Source organism: Phalacrocorax aristotelis, chromosome Z, assembly GCF_949628215.1.
Source record: "Phalacrocorax aristotelis chromosome Z, bGulAri2.1, whole genome shotgun sequence".
In the NCBI taxonomy this organism is placed as follows: domain Eukaryota; kingdom Metazoa; phylum Chordata; class Aves; order Suliformes; family Phalacrocoracidae; genus Phalacrocorax; species Phalacrocorax aristotelis.
Genome location: NC_134311.1, coordinates 58,949,807 through 58,969,797, shown reverse-complemented (window position 1 = coordinate 58,969,797; position 19,991 = coordinate 58,949,807). Strand labels below are relative to the sequence as shown.

General features: G+C 38.7%; 1 protein-coding gene across 2 annotated transcripts in view; it reads right to left on the bottom strand.

Annotated features, from left to right (window-relative positions):
- Positions 1 to 9,980: 9,980 nt before the first annotated feature.
- Positions 9,981 to 19,991, bottom strand: part of ADAMTS6 (ADAM metallopeptidase with thrombospondin type 1 motif 6) — a 163,345-nt gene continuing 153,334 nt past the window's right edge. For both annotated transcript variants that reach the window (XM_075078308.1, XM_075078309.1), the window contains exons 24-25: positions 19,815 to 19,971; positions 9,981 to 13,756 (exon numbers count right to left, since the gene is read on the bottom strand). In XM_075078308.1, the coding sequence (XP_074934409.1) occupies positions 13,647 to 13,756; positions 19,815 to 19,971 (267 nt within the window). In that variant the 3' untranslated portion in view covers positions 9,981 to 13,646. The remainder of the gene's footprint in view (positions 13,757 to 19,814; positions 19,972 to 19,991) is intronic.

Genomic DNA, 19,991 nt, shown 5'->3' with positions numbered 1-19,991 from the left:
CTGAAGGTTTTCTGACTGCTGGCAGGCTTAGTAATGAGTTCCCAGTACTAGGGGATTATCAGACCAGGCCTGTTTTAGTACCTCTTTGTTCTAAGCAGAGATCTAAGAAACAATTAACTTGCTAGGGAAAAACCATTACTTTACATCAGCGATAAAGAACTTTTTCTTTCAACCTTTGAAAGCAATTACAAGCAGCAACCATCCCCTATATCTTAACCCTTTATCGAATGCCTCACAGGATAAGAGGTTGTTAAATTCCTATATATATCTCAATAGGTTGTAAGACACTGTGACACCATGGCCAGCCTTGGATCTGCTTTTGTACCTTTGTATTTGCCCTCATGCAACTTCATTGAGTAATACAGAATGCCTAGGATTGAGTAAACATGGTCACTTGCTCCACACAAATCCCCATGAGCTCAATGGATTTGCTGCTCTCCACAGCTCCAGATATCAGGCATCTCCCGGGAAATCTAAGCAACCCTATGGACTACTTTAGCACTTCAAGAAATCAACTTATGAGAGCAGCACAAAGACTTCCCAAAAAAGATTTGGGAGTAACTTCCTATTCACTAGAATTGCATACTCCAGCCCCTCGTCACAGGAACACCATCAAGAGGTTTATCTTTCCTTCAGACAGAATTTCTCCAGCAGCAACTCCAGAAACACCCTTTCAAACCACAAAGGAAGCACCCAGGACCCTATCGACAACCCTCCTTAGCCTTTTCTTCAGAAGCCTCCCAATGGGGATAGCCACCTAAAGGCAGTTTTGAGAGGAGCTGTAAGAGCCATATATCAACCCACTTCACAGCCTCACAGCTGCTTCTATTAGTTTTGGAAACTGCCTGGGGGTACGTAGGACTAATGATTTCTCAAACCTCTCAACAAACAGTTCACAGACAATTTCCAAACTCTTCTAAACCATTCTGCATTTCCAAACCCAGCTGGAGGATGATGATGAAGTCAGTTCCCTACTACACCTGAAGTAGAAGAGGAAGCACCTACAGGACCACAAGGGGAAGAAATTCTAACTCTTCTTCTGTTGCACAAGTATTCTGGGGTCTCTCATTTCCAAATGTACAAGTACTTGACTTTGTATACAGTCCAAAATCTGTCTCAATATGGCATTTCTCACAGCTGTGATGACAGCACCAAACCAGGCAGAGTAATACATCAAAGAGACTATGTCAGTGCAACATCTTAAGTGTTTGCAAATTAAGCAAACACGGTACGGCATCACACATGCATTACCAATTCACTTCCCATATGCCTTTTGTGTTAGTCGTACCAAATTACTACCTCAGAGCTTCAAGAAACAGGAAAAGCAGTTTTGTGCTGAAACCCCTCCACTGCAAGCCAATTCAGCAAGTGCATTCCCTCCTTTCTGTGGCATCACTGCCTGTGTCTGACTGCCAACTTCTACACATATGGAACGTGGCACAAATGTGGGAGTTACGCCTTGGTAGAGCAAGGTTCTTCATAAAGGTAACAGGTTGCTGTGGATTACACAGAACAGGAAGGTGAGGTCAGTATTGATGGAGACCTTTTAACACTGCATCAGGAGTGAGATTTGTTTCTTTTTAGGGAGAAGGGATGATGCAGAGTTGAACCTGAAAGCAGAGAGGAAAAAAACGGTCCAGACAAAGGAACAGGCCGCCAAGTGTGTGACCCAGTCTGAACTCATTGATTTCAGTACCTTGAGATACCTCATGTGGCACAATGCCCAGAACAGGTAAAGATCTATTTGAAAATAAGCTCATTCTGTGACAAAGTAGTTCTGTTAAAAAATATTTGTTAAAAAAAAAAAAATTTCACATTATCCAGAAAGCAGTGTAAATGCACTTTGTGACACCATATTGGTTCTTGCTAATCACCTGGAAACCTGTAACTAGTCTGAAGATAGGAGAATGTTAAAATAAATTTCATAACATGCAACATATATAACTTAGGTCTTTGTTCCAGGTACAAATGGAGTAAAATGCTTATAACCTTTAAGGATTGAATATGATTGCTGGTGGCCAGTTTTCAAAAACAGGGTGACAGGTAACTTCTGGCACAAAAATGTTCCCAAGTTGCTTTTCAAAAAATTCTTCTTTAACCTGTGATATATATACCTGTGATAAGGCAGCATAAGGTATAGCTGGAAATTCCCAAAGGTTGCCTATGGACAATCTTCAAATTCCCTTACCATCATCTCTTCTTCAACAGCTGCCTACCAGAAAAGTATATTGAGTCTGTAGCCACGATAGGCTGCTAAAGAATGTTAAGCAGAAGAAAAAGGAGACAAAATACTTGATTTGGGAAAGATCTTTGTCAGTTTGTAAATAACAACACTGAAGAAAACTAGGTTCTTTATCTAACACGTTCACACATAAGATAAAGAGTTCAATGTATTCCTTTTTGTTAAGTTTTCAGAAAATTGTAAAAGTAAATAAGCCTTCCAATTATTTGTTAATCATTTTGGATGAATCACAGAAGCACCCAGCTACCATCATATCAGCATAGTCCTTCATCAAATACATATGAAAATGGGCCAGACTATCCACCCAGAAGAATCATATTCTTCCTTGGATCTTTACCTTAACATTGTTATGTACTTATATGGAATTGTGAAACTAATATTTTTGCCAAACTGGCTATAACATAATCCACCTACGGCTGACCAACTACAGAAGAAAAACTAAGCAAACATTTTGCTGTTGTTAAACATTTTTTCTGTGGGTTTGAGCTTCTGAAGCCATAAGGTCACTTAGATTATGTATACAATGTTGGTAATTGCATTCCTTAAACCTACAAAATGCCATGAAGCTCACTGTTTTCCAAAATAGCTTTGCAAACAATGACAATTACTACCCAGACATTTTAAAACACAGCAGGTTATTGGCTTAGACAGTGATGGAAACCCTAAAAAGAAGATAAATATTTTGAAATGCACTGTAAATCAAATTGGTACACTGGACTAAGAGTGGATTATCTGCCTCTAAACAGCAAAAGATGTTTTAGTTTGAGGGTTTTTTTCTATGCTTATTTACTAGAAATGATTTTAAATTGTGCCTTTGTGATTTTTTAAACATTTTCTCAAGATTTTTAGCAGTTGCAATGTAATAAATACTCTACTATAATTAGTTATACATACTTTACTCATTACGTTTACTGATGTCCAAGAATTCACTGTTTCTCAATCTTTTAATAAAAAGTACTTTTTTCAGATTAAAAATTCATTGGGAACAATGCTATGTCAGCTTCATGCTGCTCTGCAAGTATTTATAGCAGATGTATCTACAGTCTACAGTCTCAACTGCACAAATTTCTACAACGTAATTAACTGAGCTGTTGACTAAGTCTGTGAGGAGGATTATTGTATTGTGATATACTATTTTCTGGTACTCTGCTACCAAGACAAAGGCAGCCACCTTCTGCATCCTTCATTTCAGAAAGTAAGTATCTGGACAAGAAAAAAAGACAACCCAAATGGGCATTCATACAACTGACTGTCCAAGCAGCGTTGGCTGCTATGAATAGAGAGGCAACATCAAGAAGCCAAAGGTGATGGTTTTGTGTATGTGCACTCAAAGCTGGTTATGAATGATTAAGTTTCTGACTTTACGCCAGATTCACATTCTCTAGCAGAACAAGACTGGTGTAGATGAATACAACATGACCTTCATACCCTCCTAGGAGTCCTTCAGCAGACCACAAGTTCAGGTTCGCTGGGCACCCTCATGAAAGAAGTAAGAAAGACAGGATGCTGCTAGATTGTTGTTGAGGGTTTATTTATTAGTATAGAGCCGGTATTGCATCCTTCTCTTTCTTAGCAGATCACAGACGTTAGAGACAAAGAGAATGTGGGCAGAATACCTGTGGGCTCTGGCAGTTTCCAGCTGGAAGACAATCCCTTGAAATGACCCAGAAGGAAGCAGCATTTCACTAAGTCAGGTCATGATTTTTTATAAAATGGGACTCAAAGCTTAAAATTTCATAAAACAGTTGCCTTCGCTGAGAAAGATAAGTGTAACTGACACTTTCTAAAAAGTGTAGTGAGCATTCCACTCCTAATCAGAATGGGACATCTATTCTGCTAGCCCTTGTAATTTTATAATGTCTGAAAGTATTTGTGTTTTCTACTGAAAGACTACTGCAATGACATGAATCCAGCTGTAGAGTTTCCTACCTTTCCTCTCACCCCTAAAAAAGTAATGTTCTAGTTTTCATCAGTATATAATGGAGCAAAAATACGAAACTAGTAAATCATAAGGCTTAAAATGGTTAATAAGAGAATAGCAACTGAGAAGTTTGGGTTTGATTTGATGTTTTTTTTTTCTGAAGACAGTTTTGTGATTTTTTTCAAATCCTGGGTCAAAAGTTTTGAGCAGTAGGGCTGACTGTGCATCCTCTCCAAACCTCCATAGGCTAAGTCCAGGTAAGTATGGGCGATTAAAAATCAACCTCCAAGAACAGCATGAACTTGATGAAAATAAAGATAAACATATACTGTTGAATCAGACACATAGTGTAATAAGGAAAACACAATCAAACCAAGCTGACATTTTACACGTAACCACAGCACTCCATTGCACAACTCTGGACACTTTATGCAAGGTGACTGCTTTTGTAATCAAGTTGCTCAAGCCACAGAGGAATGATCAAAATTTCAGTCCAAAGTTTACCAAAACATTTACTGCCTTCTTACCCTTTTATTTTTAAAGGATATTCAAGGTTTATTGTTTTGAAGGCTTCAAGTCTCAGACTGTTAACAAGCAACATACCTCTTGGCAGCTCTTCACTATCCTGATGACCAGCTGAGAATCAACACATGCTGTAAGCGTTTGTTCATCAGCTCAGCAAAATTACATGGGACTCAGCGAGCATCTGGCATTCAAGAACACTGCTGTCTTTGCAGCAGGCAGATTTATGGATATAATTTTTGCAACTGCTACTTTTCATGATCATTTGCAGTCTCTTATCTGCTAAACACAGCATAACCAATTAAAACAGGCCATCCAAAGAGATACAGAGTTCAGCTCGCTGCTGCAAGTCACTGAGACAGTCACAGCTTCTTTATTTTAATAGTGTGTGTATAATATTTCAGGAGTTCACTGAAGGGATGAAACTGACCAAGGGTCTGTCTCTGCAGTCCCTACATGGGCCCTCCACTCTCCATCCTGAGGACTGAGCTTCTGCAAGGGAAGTCCCCTTGGTCTCTCTGAGCTCAAGGCTTTGCTACAAGTTTCTTGCATGATCCCTCTACCTACATGAGCCATCCTCTCTCCACTGTAGGGGCACCTCTGGCTGGGATCTGTGGTCTCCACCAAGTCATCCAACCTTTGCCCTGGGATTTCCTCTCTGCCTGAGATTTCCTCAGCCACTCACACCCTCCCAGCTCCCCCTGGTCCCTCTGCAGCTTTCCCAGCCCAGCGGTGCCCCTTCCTCGCTGACTGGCTCCACTGATGAGCATGCCCCAGAGCTGTGGCCCCACTGTGGTTCCCCAAGCCCCACTGTCAGCCTTTCACTTCAGCTCGAGCCCCCCCCTCACATGCGGGGACTTCTCCCTTTGGAGCTGTGTGGCTGCTCACTGCGGTGTCTCCTTCACTTCCCCAGGCGAGGAGGCAGCTGGCTTGAGCCAGGGGCTGGGACATGGGTGCTCCTTACCCAGGGCACTCCCCAGACCCAGGGCTTCCCAGTATGAAGACAACCAATGCCCAGCTCTCGGCATCCCCTTGGGTGCCAGCTGCCAGCAGAGGAGACTCGTCATAGCTTGGAACTCAGCAGCTCTCCACACCACACGCAAGCAAGCAGGGCAACCCCCAGCCCCAGCCAAGCCCCATGACAGGCTTGCACACACCAGCACCCCGTCCTAACTGCAGATCTGAGCTGCCACAGGCCACAGCTGGGCTCCCAAAAAGGGGGTGAGGGACAGTCCATGCCATAGGCAGGAAGGTTAAGAGGAGGCTGCTGGACAAGTCTGGAAGATGCCCTGGAAAAAGTGTGTTACTTGAGTGCAGCTTGTCACTGCCATGCATGCCTGGTGACACGAAGACTACATCCCATGGAAAGCTACTTGATGCAGTGCTGCTCAAGCCACCACAGGCACCTGCAATGTCTGAAGCTACATCCACCCATTTTACCAAGTGTCTGCCCACAGCCTTGGAGTGCTGAGGAGCAGCCAGCAAGTCTCTTATGTCAGAAATGGGTTTTGCACATACTAGGGGAAAAAGAGCCACATGGCACAGTTTTCCATCTAGAGGAGGAAGGGAGTGAGGAGGCACATCCAGAGCCATGAAACCAAGGCCTCAAACCCATAGTTCTCAGTAGTTTTTCCTTCATTAACATTTGTGCTCACCACAACTGCAAGAAGTGGCAAAAAAGGCATAGCAACTTCACAGATCTGGGGTAATACTTTACAGAAGGATGTTTGTCTTATGCTTGAGACCTTTCTTAGGCTGATTAGGATAAGAGAGTTAAAAAAAATAATTAATGTCAATAGAATTCAGGCCATCTTCCTTTAGCTTTACAAGCATTTTACCAAGGATTGCAACCAAAGCTGAGACAACTTCTTAAACCCCACTGAAAATCCCAAGATGGAATATTCTTCCCTTGTATTTTCCCTTTATGGCTGGTGCAAAATGCTACTTAAATTATTTTCCCTTTTGATTTAAATAGGCTGTGCTGCACTCTTATTTCACAAGGACTCTGAGCAAGATACAGTTAATTCTTATGAGTAATTATAGCCATCATACCTCCCCTCCTCCCTAGAAACTCAGTTACCAGCCCTATCCTTGACAAAATGCTTGTAAAGAATAATACATTTGAAGTCAAATGTTACCTGCTAATTGACAGGATGGTTTCAACAATGTAACCTTATCTTGGGTAAATAAACTTCTAAGGAAACTTAGAGCCAGAAAGGCCAAATGAGATGTTTGAGATTCCTTTTTGCTGCAGAAGGTCTTGTTTTGATAGTGCGTTTCAATAGCAAAGGCTAAACATGAAAGATAATCTGAGAGACCAGAAGAGACACTCAGTTCCCCCTGTTTATATTTGCTCCTAACTCAGGGTTTTTCATAATAGGAAAAAGCATCTTGATGGGGTCTTTAATTATTGTGGTAGAAAAAATGTGGAAAATTACCTTTACCTGGTAGCTCGTTTGAAAAAAAAAAATTCTAATGCATCTCTAACATTTGTTTCTTTAAATTCTTATTTAGATTTTATATTCATTTTTATACTTCAATAAATAATTCACAAAACCAGCCAAAAATTAGCATGTTTAACATACAACAGCATTAAGTTACAGATGTGAAAACTATTAACTTTCACATTAAAATATCAAAGACAGCAGTACTGTAACTGAATATGAGATCCACAGACGTGTGAAAGCAGTGAGGAAGAGGAGAAGCAGTTACCAGGGTGGAGATGATGGAGGGAAGAGTTCTGTCCCAGCGTATGGATTCTGAGTAATGAAAGAGAGTGTCCTGGAAACTGACTGCAAACTTTTCAAACACAGGTTGTCGTGTGTGTGCAAGGCCCTGACCCTGTCTCTGATCAGTATTCAAAGATGTGAGAAGGCAGTGACCCTATTAAGTGCACTGTACTTCTGTAATATTATTTGCTTTATACAGCATAGCTGACCTCAGAAGAAATGTGGCAATTAACAACTTAAAAGGCACTCTCAACTTCAGTCTGTCTCCTGAAATTCCAGTTAACATGGGGGTCTGTGTCTTTCCATAAAGTTGTAATGGGAAGATGTTCCCACATGTGTAGAATGGTTACCTCAGCTTACTTGCACACAGTTACTCAGTACCAACCTGCTTCCAAGGGGAGAGAGGTCTTGAATTCTACACAGAAGACAGATCTTCTTTGCAAAAGATAAATCATATTGCCAGATGGGTTTTCAAACAATATGAACGATAATTTTGTTATGTTATAAACATTGCAAGAGTGTGTAGAGTTATAAAGACTTTGATGTCAAGGTGGGGTGGGGAGAAGAGTAAACAAACACACTGATTTTGATGTGCTTAGCATTGAAGAAATCCAGCTTCCAAAAGCTATGGCTTATCCCTTATCAGTCACGCCAAATCTGATCCCTCTGGGTGGTCATAGCAACTGAAGCCTGGAGCACACTCTGGCTGAGCCTTTCCTTCTAGCTTCCAAAACACTTCCTTTTCTATCTCAAGCTGTGATCCGATGAATTCGTTCCAAACAGGAATACTAAAGAAGTGAGATTATCTATCTAGTGATCTTGCTAGGTCTTCTCTGAAAAGGCCTTCCTGTTTACAGAAATGGCATCTTCCCACACTTAATGCAGAAATACATACCTACATCCTTTCCAGGTCAGATTTCAGTAATTTTCTGACTGGAAGCTATACAACTTCTGAACATAAACTATATGTCCTGTAGCCTGTCCAGCTCAATGAAAATGTCAGTCCTGTGCAGAAATAGAAGAAAATAAATGATGTGTGATGCTTAGGTGATATCCCAGTTTAAGGGACACAGTACCCTTAAATGCACACCATACTGCATTCTGAGTGGCTTGGTTTCCTAAACTGGACATGAACTCCTCCTTTAGCTGGGCCAAATATACTTGGGAAACTACCAAGTTGCTAGTGCTGTAGTGAACCTTGTTTTGTGGCTGACTGAGCCATTATAAATCTGTTTGGGATTCCATCCTGATTACTGCATGCAAATGCTCTCGCACCATTTTATCGAGGACAAAGATTGGAGGGACCACACAGAAGCAATGATCCATCCCTTCCACCTAATTGTTTGTGGTGAAGGGAAGACGGCCAGATAGGGTGTCACTTCTCACAGAATGACAGCCTCAGCTTAGTAATGGCCTTCTCTTAAGACTCTTAGATTGATGACTGACTGACTCCAGATGAGGCTCACAGGACTGATCCAAAGTCTATTGCAGTAAACCTCCACAGAAGAGTCCTGGATCTTGGTTCCTAGTAATAAAAAATAATAATAATAGAAGAGTCAGCAAAATAACCAAGGCCTATTCAGCATTGTACAGAGGATATTTAAAAGTCCTTCTCGTAGATCAGATAGTTTCAGAGAGAACAGAGAGTTTACTGATGAAGGAACAGTTGTGGGGTGTATCAAGGGACATCAGAGAAAGGAAAAGCAAGTGTCTCAGGTAAAACTGGTGTCCATTTCCTCAAGAAATAAACTGAAAAAGTGTAACAGAATAGCAGGGTTGGCTCCAGAAGGAAGTTCAGGCACAGGAAGAGTGCATTTTAAGAAGACTGAAGGGAGTTTTGTGTGCCAGGAATTCTATAGTCAGCATGGGTGGTGTTAGGTTTAAGGTAGGAGGAGGAAAAGAGAGGAAAACACAACAGCATCTGTTTCAGTGTACCCAGTTTGTCTTTATAATCCAAACAAAAACACTCCAGGGGGGAAGAATAATACTTAAACCTGAACAATAGTGGGAAACCTATCAGGTAATAACATGTAGTGTCAATGTATGGGAGGAAAGTCAACAGTTCTGGAATGACAGACAAAATTGTTACTGGACTGTGTTATTTACTAAGACTACTTCATCTTTAACTTGTGATCTGCAGGGCAATAAAACTTTGTGATAGGGCACAGGTAGAAATACCCATCCCTTTTTAACAGGTACTTGTCTTTTGAATCCTCATTTGTAAACAGAATAAAAAGAATAACCACAATTAGTACATGCCTTATCAAAATATTTAAGGTCGTCTGTACTTTCTTTAACATCTTACTACTAATAATAGAGGGATTGTTTTCATTAAACCAGAAACTAGATTCTAACTGAGAAACAAGAAATATGTCACAGGACTTGATCAGAGATTTCCATACACGGTATTTTTACTGTACCAGGTAAGAAAAGAAGCATCTCTCAGCAACGGTGACCTAAGCACCAAGTCTTCTGAAATGACTTTGTTCTTTATATTTAAAAGAAGAATAAACTTCAGATAAACTTCAGAGAAAACCTTAAAAGCTCAATGCAAGAAGGACATTTTATTGTTATTATTGACTGGCTGTTAATGAAATCATTCCAAGAAGTACAGGACATTTTTGCTATCATTAATTTCATTCTTGATCTACATTATTGCTCAGGCTAAATATTATCTAATAATGTACATGAGCATGTTCTTGAATTTTCCTTTTTTCTTTTTTTTTTTTTTTGCTTATATATGACAAATGTCACTGCTGCCAAGGACAGGATTCTAGTATAACATATAGATGTTACTTGAAAGAAAACATCTTATATATATTTTGATGCATCTGACGAAGCAAATGTTAAGCATACAGAATTCTAGTGAGTGTAAGTCAGGGAATAGACAACTGTACCATGAGTATCATTCTTAAAAGCTGCAATTTTATTTTACTAAATTATCTATGTTAAAAACAAATCTGTGCCTGGTGTGGAATTTCACTGCATCAAGTGTTACAATATTTTTATTTTCATTACAAGCAGGAGAATGCATGTAGAACAAGTGTTAAGAAACATGACAATAAATTAGAATATAATTTACAAGAGCAAAAATAATAATAATAAAGTAACAGTGTACCACATTAATACTGAGTATAAAATAATAAGCAACTAATCACAATAATACAAAGGTAATTTCAGTCTTTATTAAGGATATCTATGTGACATTCACTCCATTACAAAGTTCCTAACAAAATGGACTATTTTTGGGTGTATACACCTTGAGGGGTTGATCTCTAGATTTTTCTTTCTGTTTGATCTTCTTCAGCTAATAGTATTGCTCAGTGGAAGTACTGGCACCAGACTGATCTCTGCATTTCATATTCTGCTATTTGATTCTAGGCTGTCATATTTATAGCCTATACAAATAGTCCTTTTGTCACTATTTAGGAATGTAACACTATTTAGCTTAGATTATATAGATGGCTACAGTGTAGCAGCAGCAATGAACTGTGCTGTTGAAACCAATTATTTTTCTTTTAATTAGGTTTCATTTTTCGGTCTTAATCTGAAGCATTGCTTAGTTTGTAAATCCACATACATTCTGTTTTTTTCCCTTTAACAATACAATTCAACATTGCTCCAGGGAGTTCTTTAAATTCCAACCTCAGTGCTGTTATATTGCAGAGTAAACATCGGACTCCCTAGTGTTCTAGCACCAGTAAGAGAGCAAAATGTGTCTTTGGAATCACTCCTTACAATTTAATGTCCTAAGTGAGGTAAAAAAAAAAAAAGGGTTTCTTTTGAATACACAGAAAACCCTTTTCTTGTCAGCTGAAAAGACACATTAGCTGATAAACAAAATCATGCCCTGGAGAAAACGGCACCCTAATACAAAGAGGCCTCTTACTTAGGGAATGCCATAGCAACCCCTTTCCCTTTCATCATATTTATGACCTAGCCAGGGCATGCTAGCACCAAGGTGTTTTGTCAATAGGATATAGAAAGTCGATTCACTTAACAAAGAAGGACTATATACTGCCCTTGATCCCCATGTTCAGCTCCTAAAGATTGGGAGTTTTTAAAATCTACTCGTGAGAGTTTTATCAGGAATAGTTTAGCTTGTGATGAGAGCAGCAGATAAGCATATGTGAATACACGCAAGCCAACTGAAAATGAATTCCACTGGTCACAGGTGTATGGAATTGGAAATACTGGCAAGAGGTAGCAGATGACAGGAATTTGATGGTCATGAATATGTGGTCTACACAAAACCACGTGGGTAGATTGTCAATATGTTGGGGGGATTTCATAGTATGAGTACTGGTAGCAATATCTATTGTTCCATGTTAATTCACATTAGTAAATAGTGTGCAACATATTTGGCATGTTATTGGTAAAATACACTGATACGCTTCAATCTCATGATATTTTGAAATTATTTTTCACTGAAAAGAGTACTTTTTTAAAAAGTGCTATTTGAGTTAGAATTTGTGACACATTACTGTTCACGTAATTTTAATTGCACTACAACAAAGGAGGCATAGTTGGACACAAAAGCACATTCGTCAAGTACCTGCTGCAAAATGCAAGTGTTCAAGTACAATATATTAATATAAACAAGTACCTACTTTCCTTATCTCCTTGTTGAGTCTGTTACTGAAAAGTGAAAGGGAAAAGGAGCACAACAATTAACTTTTTTATGGTAGATTCTTGAACGTGACTTGCCTAAGTAGTTTGGTTTCACATTTAAAAATGCAAAGTATTCAGTTAATATTAAAAATATGGCAATATGAAATGAGTGGAGTATGGCAACAGAATAGTTAAGGCATCTAGCTACTAATCCAGAGGCATGAGTTTGTTCCAGTCTCATGCTGAAAGCTACTCCCAGCTTTTAATATGGTCCAGCTTTAAATATGTACCTGGCCATTTAGGTGATGGTGACCAGACTTCATTCTAGCCACCCCTTTTCCAGCATGCCTTACACGTGATAGTCCCAAAAGGCCTCTCGGCTCAAGCACTTTTGACTTCTCATTTGAACAGAGCCTAGATACCTCCATGAGTGGTTCATCCCTTGGTTGTGATCCTTGCCCACTCAGATGTGGTGTCCTGGACATATTTTTTCACATAAACAAATGCCCTTCTGCTATGGTATCAAAGAAGGGAACATCTGGAATGTATTTTAACTTTCAGCTTTGCAAAGGATTGTTGCTTTTACACATAGGCTTATCTTTTGCACTGGAACTCTGTAGTTCTGGAGAAACAAAAGTAACATGTAAACCAGATCTAGATGCCCACAAAGTTGTTTCTTCTTTGTGGCTGGTGTTGTAAACAAAAGTGAGCTGGAGTCAAAGTGTAAGGTCTAAGCAACCTGTACAGTAGTAGTGAAGGAGCTGGCAATACGGTCTTCACCACTGTTGGGAGTCTGCCTCCTCCATGATATTGAAATAAGTTCCCTTCAGTGGAAATCTCAGCTTTACTTGTACAATGTTAAGATGGCTATAAACCTGCAACACGGATTTCATTTCGTTTCATAGCACACTTGTATTTCATGCACCACTGCAATAACTGTTGCACCTCTTAAAACTAAGTCCCTCATGGTTCTTCTGTTTAGTATAGCTTTATATATCGCTCACAGCAGTGTTCAGGAAATATGGATTGCTCCAAAGGGAATTAGGTGGAATGAAGGAAAAATACTTTTAAAAAAAATTTCTGCTCCTTAAATAACATTTCCAAGCTCATTTTATAATTTAAATTGTGGTGCTGTGTTGTGAGATAAAATAGTTAACATTTTTAAGCTATGACTTAACGTTTTTTTGATTCTTCTTTACTTCCATAGTAGACCAAGTCATAACAGCTACATTTTAAACAGTTTTAAATACAAATGGATTCAGTGTCATTGCTAAGTCCATAATAAAAATTATTTTAATGGTCCAAGGAGGTAAACAGACTATTGGATTTAGTCAAAAGAACACAAATGTTCCACAGTAATCTATTCTATATGTGTTGTGTGGATCTTTCCAATTTCGCATGCCCTCCTTATACTGTGTCCAGCACTTTGGATTAATAAATCCCACTTCACAGAAGTTAAAATAATATTGAAATCCTGTCAGCTGGGGCTGACCAGTGGTTACGTTTTCCACAGGGTAATGCATTTGCAAGGACGTCAATCTCATTCCGCTGTGTGGCTCTCTTTGATGGGACACTCTTCCACAATGATAATAACAAGGCACATTCTTGTGCTTTCTGTGGGTCAATGTCCTTGGCAGGTCTTGCAGCACATCTGTCTGAAGTATGCTCGACTGCAGAACTTGAACTTCAGCACCAGTGGGCAATATGCCACTTTGTTCACATCTTTGCACTCTAATAATTAAGAGCATTAAAGACAAAAAATCAGAAATAAAAATTAAAGTACAAAGAAAACTTGACATTTAACATGTTGCTTCACTATCCATCCACCTTGCCCTCTTTGTAACTACTCTTTCTAGACCAGCCTAGTGCACGCAATATATTTTAAAAAGCCATAGAAATGTTTGCAGGGCTGCTCTCCCAGACATTTAGAAGTGTGCCCACTTTGTCTTGGAAGAATTATCATTTATTGGGATAAATGATCACTTTAGACAGCTAGGAAATGTGAGTCATTTTTCTTACAATACTTTTATAGCTTCTTTCTCAGGAGTTATTTTATCCATCCATGAGAGGTTATCCAGAATCTAACATGATTCGCACTCTTTGGAACCATGCCTCTGTGTTTGTAAGAATCCTTGAAATAGAACGTGCACTGCAGTTAACAGGGATGGAGAAAACGACAAGTGTTAGGAATAAAGGCACTAAGAGTGCGAGTTCAGTGGCTGGACTGAATCGCTGATTATACTTCAGGCTTGGTTCCACACATCCACATTTTCTTTTATTATACAATTTCTTTTATTTATGCAGGAGGAAAAGCCATTTTAATGCCAGTAATAGACATATAAGAGCTTTTCTTCACAGTTGTGTTTTCCCTACATGCTGGGCTTACTGCCTCAGCAGCTGTTGTCATACTGGCAGGTAACTCTCCCAGTAAAGGAGAAGAGCTCAGTCACGCAGAGGAGCTCTTCCATCTCACACAACTTGTATCTAAAGTGACTTGTGGTGGTACATTCAGCAGCACTGCTTGAACATGCTGTGGTTCTCCTCTGGCTCAGTTTCCTTTCTGTAGAAAGAAGGTGGGAATAGGGAATGGAATAGTTTGGTCCATGCCCAGTTCTTATTCTGACATAGCTGGAGATACAGCTGTATCTGAGAGCTCAGAGGTACACTCAGGTTCTACAGCTCATATATAGCTGCTGCAGATTTCCTTTGCACTGGAGTGAATATTGTGATAGATGCCTGATAGGGGATTTTTATTTGAAAGTATTTGCACAGTTCCTTGTAGGCTGATATTGAAATTGGACTTTAGCAAGGAGCTTTCCTTCACATGTAGGAAGATGGAAGAGATATGTATGGACAAAAAGTAAATTCCACAAGTTTGAATTAGAAAAATTAAGTGATGAGAAGAATGAAATTTTGCAGAAAATTATTTGCCTCAAAAGAACGCTGTAACTTCTTACTGTTTTAAGGTTGCGTTTGATACTGGCTTCCTCCTACAATCTTTCTCAAATTACAACAGCTCTAAGTAAAATGTGAATAAAAAGGAGATGAACTAACAGTACTTTGACCATTACTGTATTTTGTATTGATCTGATATCTAGAAGTGAAGACTGGAGGCCAGGATGCTGTTGCTCCAAGGCCTGACAGAACAGATGTCTGTAAGCCAAATATGAAAGAGACATCAGACACACCAAGCAGGCAAGAAAAGAAAAAAGTAATAGTGGAACAAACACAACCAGCATGTACAATCATTCAGATACTCCTATTTGTCTTCCTTCTACATACCATCTCCTAGTACATTATTTTTGCTCTGGAACGGGCAGTTATGGACAGTGTGTTCATGCTGCAAACATACTGTAGTAGAAAGTTAAGGGCAGATGAGAACTTTTAGTATTTGAGCCTAGGAAAGCGTTAGTGAGGCTGAACTTCAGGGTCTGTACTGAATGGTGTTTCTGATAATAGCAATATCCATGCCTTTAGCTAGATAAGTAGAGGTCATGAAATTATTTAAACATTAATTTCATGAACGCAGATATAGAGCTTTAGTTGCAATTTTTTTACTCCACTGTTTATGTACTACTTTTCTCATTTTTTAATTCTCAATTTGGAAACAGAGTTAGATGCCAGGAGAAAAGACATTGTGGGTAGCTGGTTGAAACACATGTATTTCTCTATCAGTAACCACACACAGTCACTGTGTTTCACTGAGTTACAAAAACTCTTCCCAAAAGACATCAAATATCTTCCAGAAGTATTTCAGGTCCTTGAGTTTGTGAAGACTGGGAATATAGGAGAGACAGATGGTGAATTATAAATGAAGTGAGGAATAAAAAGGTTCTCTTGATCTTGATGAGATGTAAAAAGTTCACTCAAACCCAAAAATAACCCTCATACATATTGTATTTAGTTAAATACAGGTAAAGCCACTAACTGCATTTTTGCTAAAAGTAGGATTTGAAATGATCCTATTTCATGTTTCTTTTAGTTATTCTTCCTCTTTACTAAAACTGGACCCTGTTCAGCCAATGCCATTTGGAGAGCAGTGAGACAATATTCTGGAAGTTGCCCACAACTTCTGTTTTAAAAATTAGTTTTGAAATAGATATAGTGGCTGATGAAGTAGCCTATTCTTCACAGGACTGTGGTTGAATGGAAGAGGTTTAGCAGAGCTCTTTCTGTTCCTAGTAACTACTGTTAGTAAGTTCCAGTAAGCTACATGTATTAAACTCTCCTTTCCTGAACTTTGTGGCTAGATCAGACAACATCATGATATTAAGTATCACACTGCAGTAATAAAATCACAGAATGTCACTGTGTCTTCAGCTAAAGAGACTGCAAAGACATATCACACAAAATAGACGGAAAACCGAAATGACATAAAAATAGATATAACAGTTTTTCTGGTAAAGTCTCAGATGGCCTTTAGCAGTCCAGATCCAGCAGACATATGTATATATATATTCTTAAGAAAATAAAATAATTCTGAATACATTTCAAATCGGTTGGTACATGCTGTCTGCAGGTCACTTCCAGCAGCAAATTCCATGTTACCAGCAGCAGCCCATCAAAACCCCATCTACAATATCTAAATCACCAATGAAGACTTTAAAGAAAACAAAGAACTAAAGCATATGTAAAATGTGACAAGATGTATTGTAACTTTATTTTACTATTTCTGTACCCCTAAAATTTTGACTCTTATAGTCAACCCATACTCTTATAAACAGCCTGTACTCTCCCCAGGAAAGTGCTTCCAAACTACCAACGTGTTCATTATACTGCAGAGTGGCTCAAACTTCCTCAAAAACATATATGTTGTATCTTGGGTTACCAAAACTAAATTGTCCAGAAATTGTTGAAATGGTTCTATAGGCTGTGAGCACTGGAGTTTGGCAAGTGAAGGGAATCAAGAGGTTTCTGGGGTCTGAAGTAGGAAGGGAATCCCCTCAGCTAGTCTGACCCTGCTGTAAACTGAAGACCTGTTGTTGAAGTTGTTTTTGTCCCATAGAGGGGCCCAAAGCATGAGGCAGTGCTACTAGGTGGCATGTGGACCAAGTCTCCATGGGCGAGCAGGTATGTGCTGCTATGCACATGCACTCCCAAGGGGCAGAACCCTCCCTCTGACAGATCTGACTCCTTCCCTGAAAGCCAAATACTGATAGATCACTGCACCTGGAGAGAGAGAAGTGAGCATATGGGCACAGTATGCCCCTCTCACAAATACATTCACAAGGAAATACCAGAACTCAAATAATTCTTTCTTAGAAAGTATTATCTTTCCAAAAAAATAGTTGTGCTCTTTAGGATTAGTTAGTTCTTGAGATCTTACAAGCTTTCCATCCTTTTCATGTCTTGTACGCTGAAAAAGATATGCCACTCTGTTTAAAGGCTAACACTTTACTTACCCCAAAATGTCAGCTCTTCTTGTGTCCAAGAGGATTTTTTAAGGCAGAAAATGTACAATACATGTACATTATTCTACAAATCCTCAGCCTGTGCTTCTTACAGTCCGTATTTAATAGCAGCTCTGAAATGTGTATAAACTAGAATATATATTTAAGAAATACTTGCAAAAGTACTGAAAAAACACCTTGAAGACAAAACTCTTGTCTAATTTTGGGATAGGGCACCCTTAGCATTTCATGGATTGCAGCAAGGTTCTTCTGAAATGATGTAGGTATTTTAAATTAAGTGAACTTTGAGATTATATTTACTTCTGAGCCATTAGAACCAATTATTCACTTACACCTTATCAGTGGTTTCCAGTAAATACCTTCAACGTGGAACATACACAAAAACGGGATGCTAAGTGACAACATGTTCTGAGCTGTATCTGTTGGAAAAGACTGTGCTATATCTTTTTCCTCTCAATTCTTCCTAACTGCTTTAATGAGGCTGCATGGATGTCAATAAGGAGCTGGCTGACACCTTACCCATGCAGAGTGCAGGCCAAAGAGCTGAAGTCCCTCTGGAATACTGTGTAAGTGATTTTCAACATTTTCTATTTGTGGATCCCAAAAAATTTTCCAGTGAAGGTGCAGGTCCTAATACCAGCAGGATTACTTGTCATAGTTGCCCTGCACAGTTCCACTGTAAAGAAGTCCACGGCCACCCAGTGTACATAGATCACACAGAGAAAACCTGTGACTGTATTCATCTATAGGATGTTAGCATATTTTCCTGATAATATTGAAGAATTACTAGTGTAATGGCTATAAATAACATGACGGTGTCATTTTGAAATTAAGAGAAGATTGAGACTAAACCATGCCCACTTACAAGTACTTTATTACCTTCCTTACTTTGGAAAAAGTCAACATCTGTGTTTGGAAATAAAATATCATTTAGCCTTTGAGCTTTAAAGGGCAGAAAGTTTCCTAGATTGACAATCAACATGTAAAGATTACTTGAGAGCACTAAACATCAAAATGGGCATTAAAATAATAAAGGAAATTTCTATTATTAAAATGTTTTTCAAATGACAACATAGAATGATAAGCCTCTATTTAAAATTAAAACTTCCAAGCAGTAAATTACAGTCTCATACACTCAATCATGAGTGCATTTCTGGGAATATTTTAGTATGCTCCCATTTCATCACAGACATCTCCATTTGACAGATTTTTAGGACAACTTTGAATATACGGCATGAACCTGAATGGATATAGTAGGTGTTGAACAAACACCAAATCAGGCTAGACTGTAGCATAAATTTACCTTTTTAAAAAAGAAATTTAAATCAGAGTAATTGTTCCATATAAAAAGGATATTAAACTCTAATGTAGTCGTAGAACCTGTGTAAAAGATAACTCCATTATATACTGCACAGAGATTAGTTATGTTAAAAGGAGCAGTGTTAGTGACATTCCGGTACTCAAAATTTACGGAATAACTATTTTAAAAGAACTATTATTCCTGTGCAATCTTTCTTGATTTTTTGACATGTACATTTTGGTAATTTTTTATTCCTTTTCCAGTTCCACACAAAATGAAATGTACTCATCTGGTGAGCAACTATTCTGAATTTTTACAATTAGTGAGGAAACTTTTTTTTTTACTGTGCAGCACTCCAATTCTACTTTGAAGACAGCATTTCCTAATGGATTGGCTTGCAAAATTTATAAGTTCAGATCTGGAGCCTTTCATAAACATTAATGAGCTTATTTTGTCATTATTATCTAATATATCCTCTAGCAAAAATATGTTGAAACTAGCTAGTGGTCTGATTAAATTAGACTGTATCATGTAAAAAGTCCTGTAACTATTTCCTGCAGGCATTATAAACCTAAGAAATTAAAAGTTAATTAGAAGAACCTGACAAGTAAGTCGAAGTGTAAGAACAGGCTTGTAACACCGTGTAGCATTGAATCTGTGGTCCCAGTCTTTCAATGTACATGTAACTATTTTTTTGCCCCTACATTGTTATGTTATCCACCGATGAAGCAGGTAGAAGGTCAGGGGATGGGAAGTATATTGTGCTACCCTGCTATTATGGATATTTCCATTGAACCAGTGCAGTGACTGGAAAATTAATGACACAAAACAACACGCTTTTGTCCATGACTTAGGCTATGTATTTTTAAGGATTTTTTTTTAAACAAAGAACCTGTATTTAAGTTTTTATTGACTTCACCTTTGAACTACAATGACTAATTAGAAAACAACTGTAAAAGATTCATTCACAGTGTGAGAGAAGACATCATATAGACTTTTCCTAAAAAATGAATGCAGTAATACTGACCACGTCACTTTACTCTTTCCAGAATAAATTATACTGAGATGCCAGACTTACCTTCTGTGTTTGAAATGGGAGTACTGTCACATTTACTTTCACACTGCTGCATTGATGGAGGTCTAAGAGTTTCTGGACACTCACTGGATGCTTGTCCAGTGTATGAGAGGCACTGTACTGTTCTCATCTGTTGCCCAAGACCACACTGTGCAGAACACTAAAAATAAGATAAAAAAG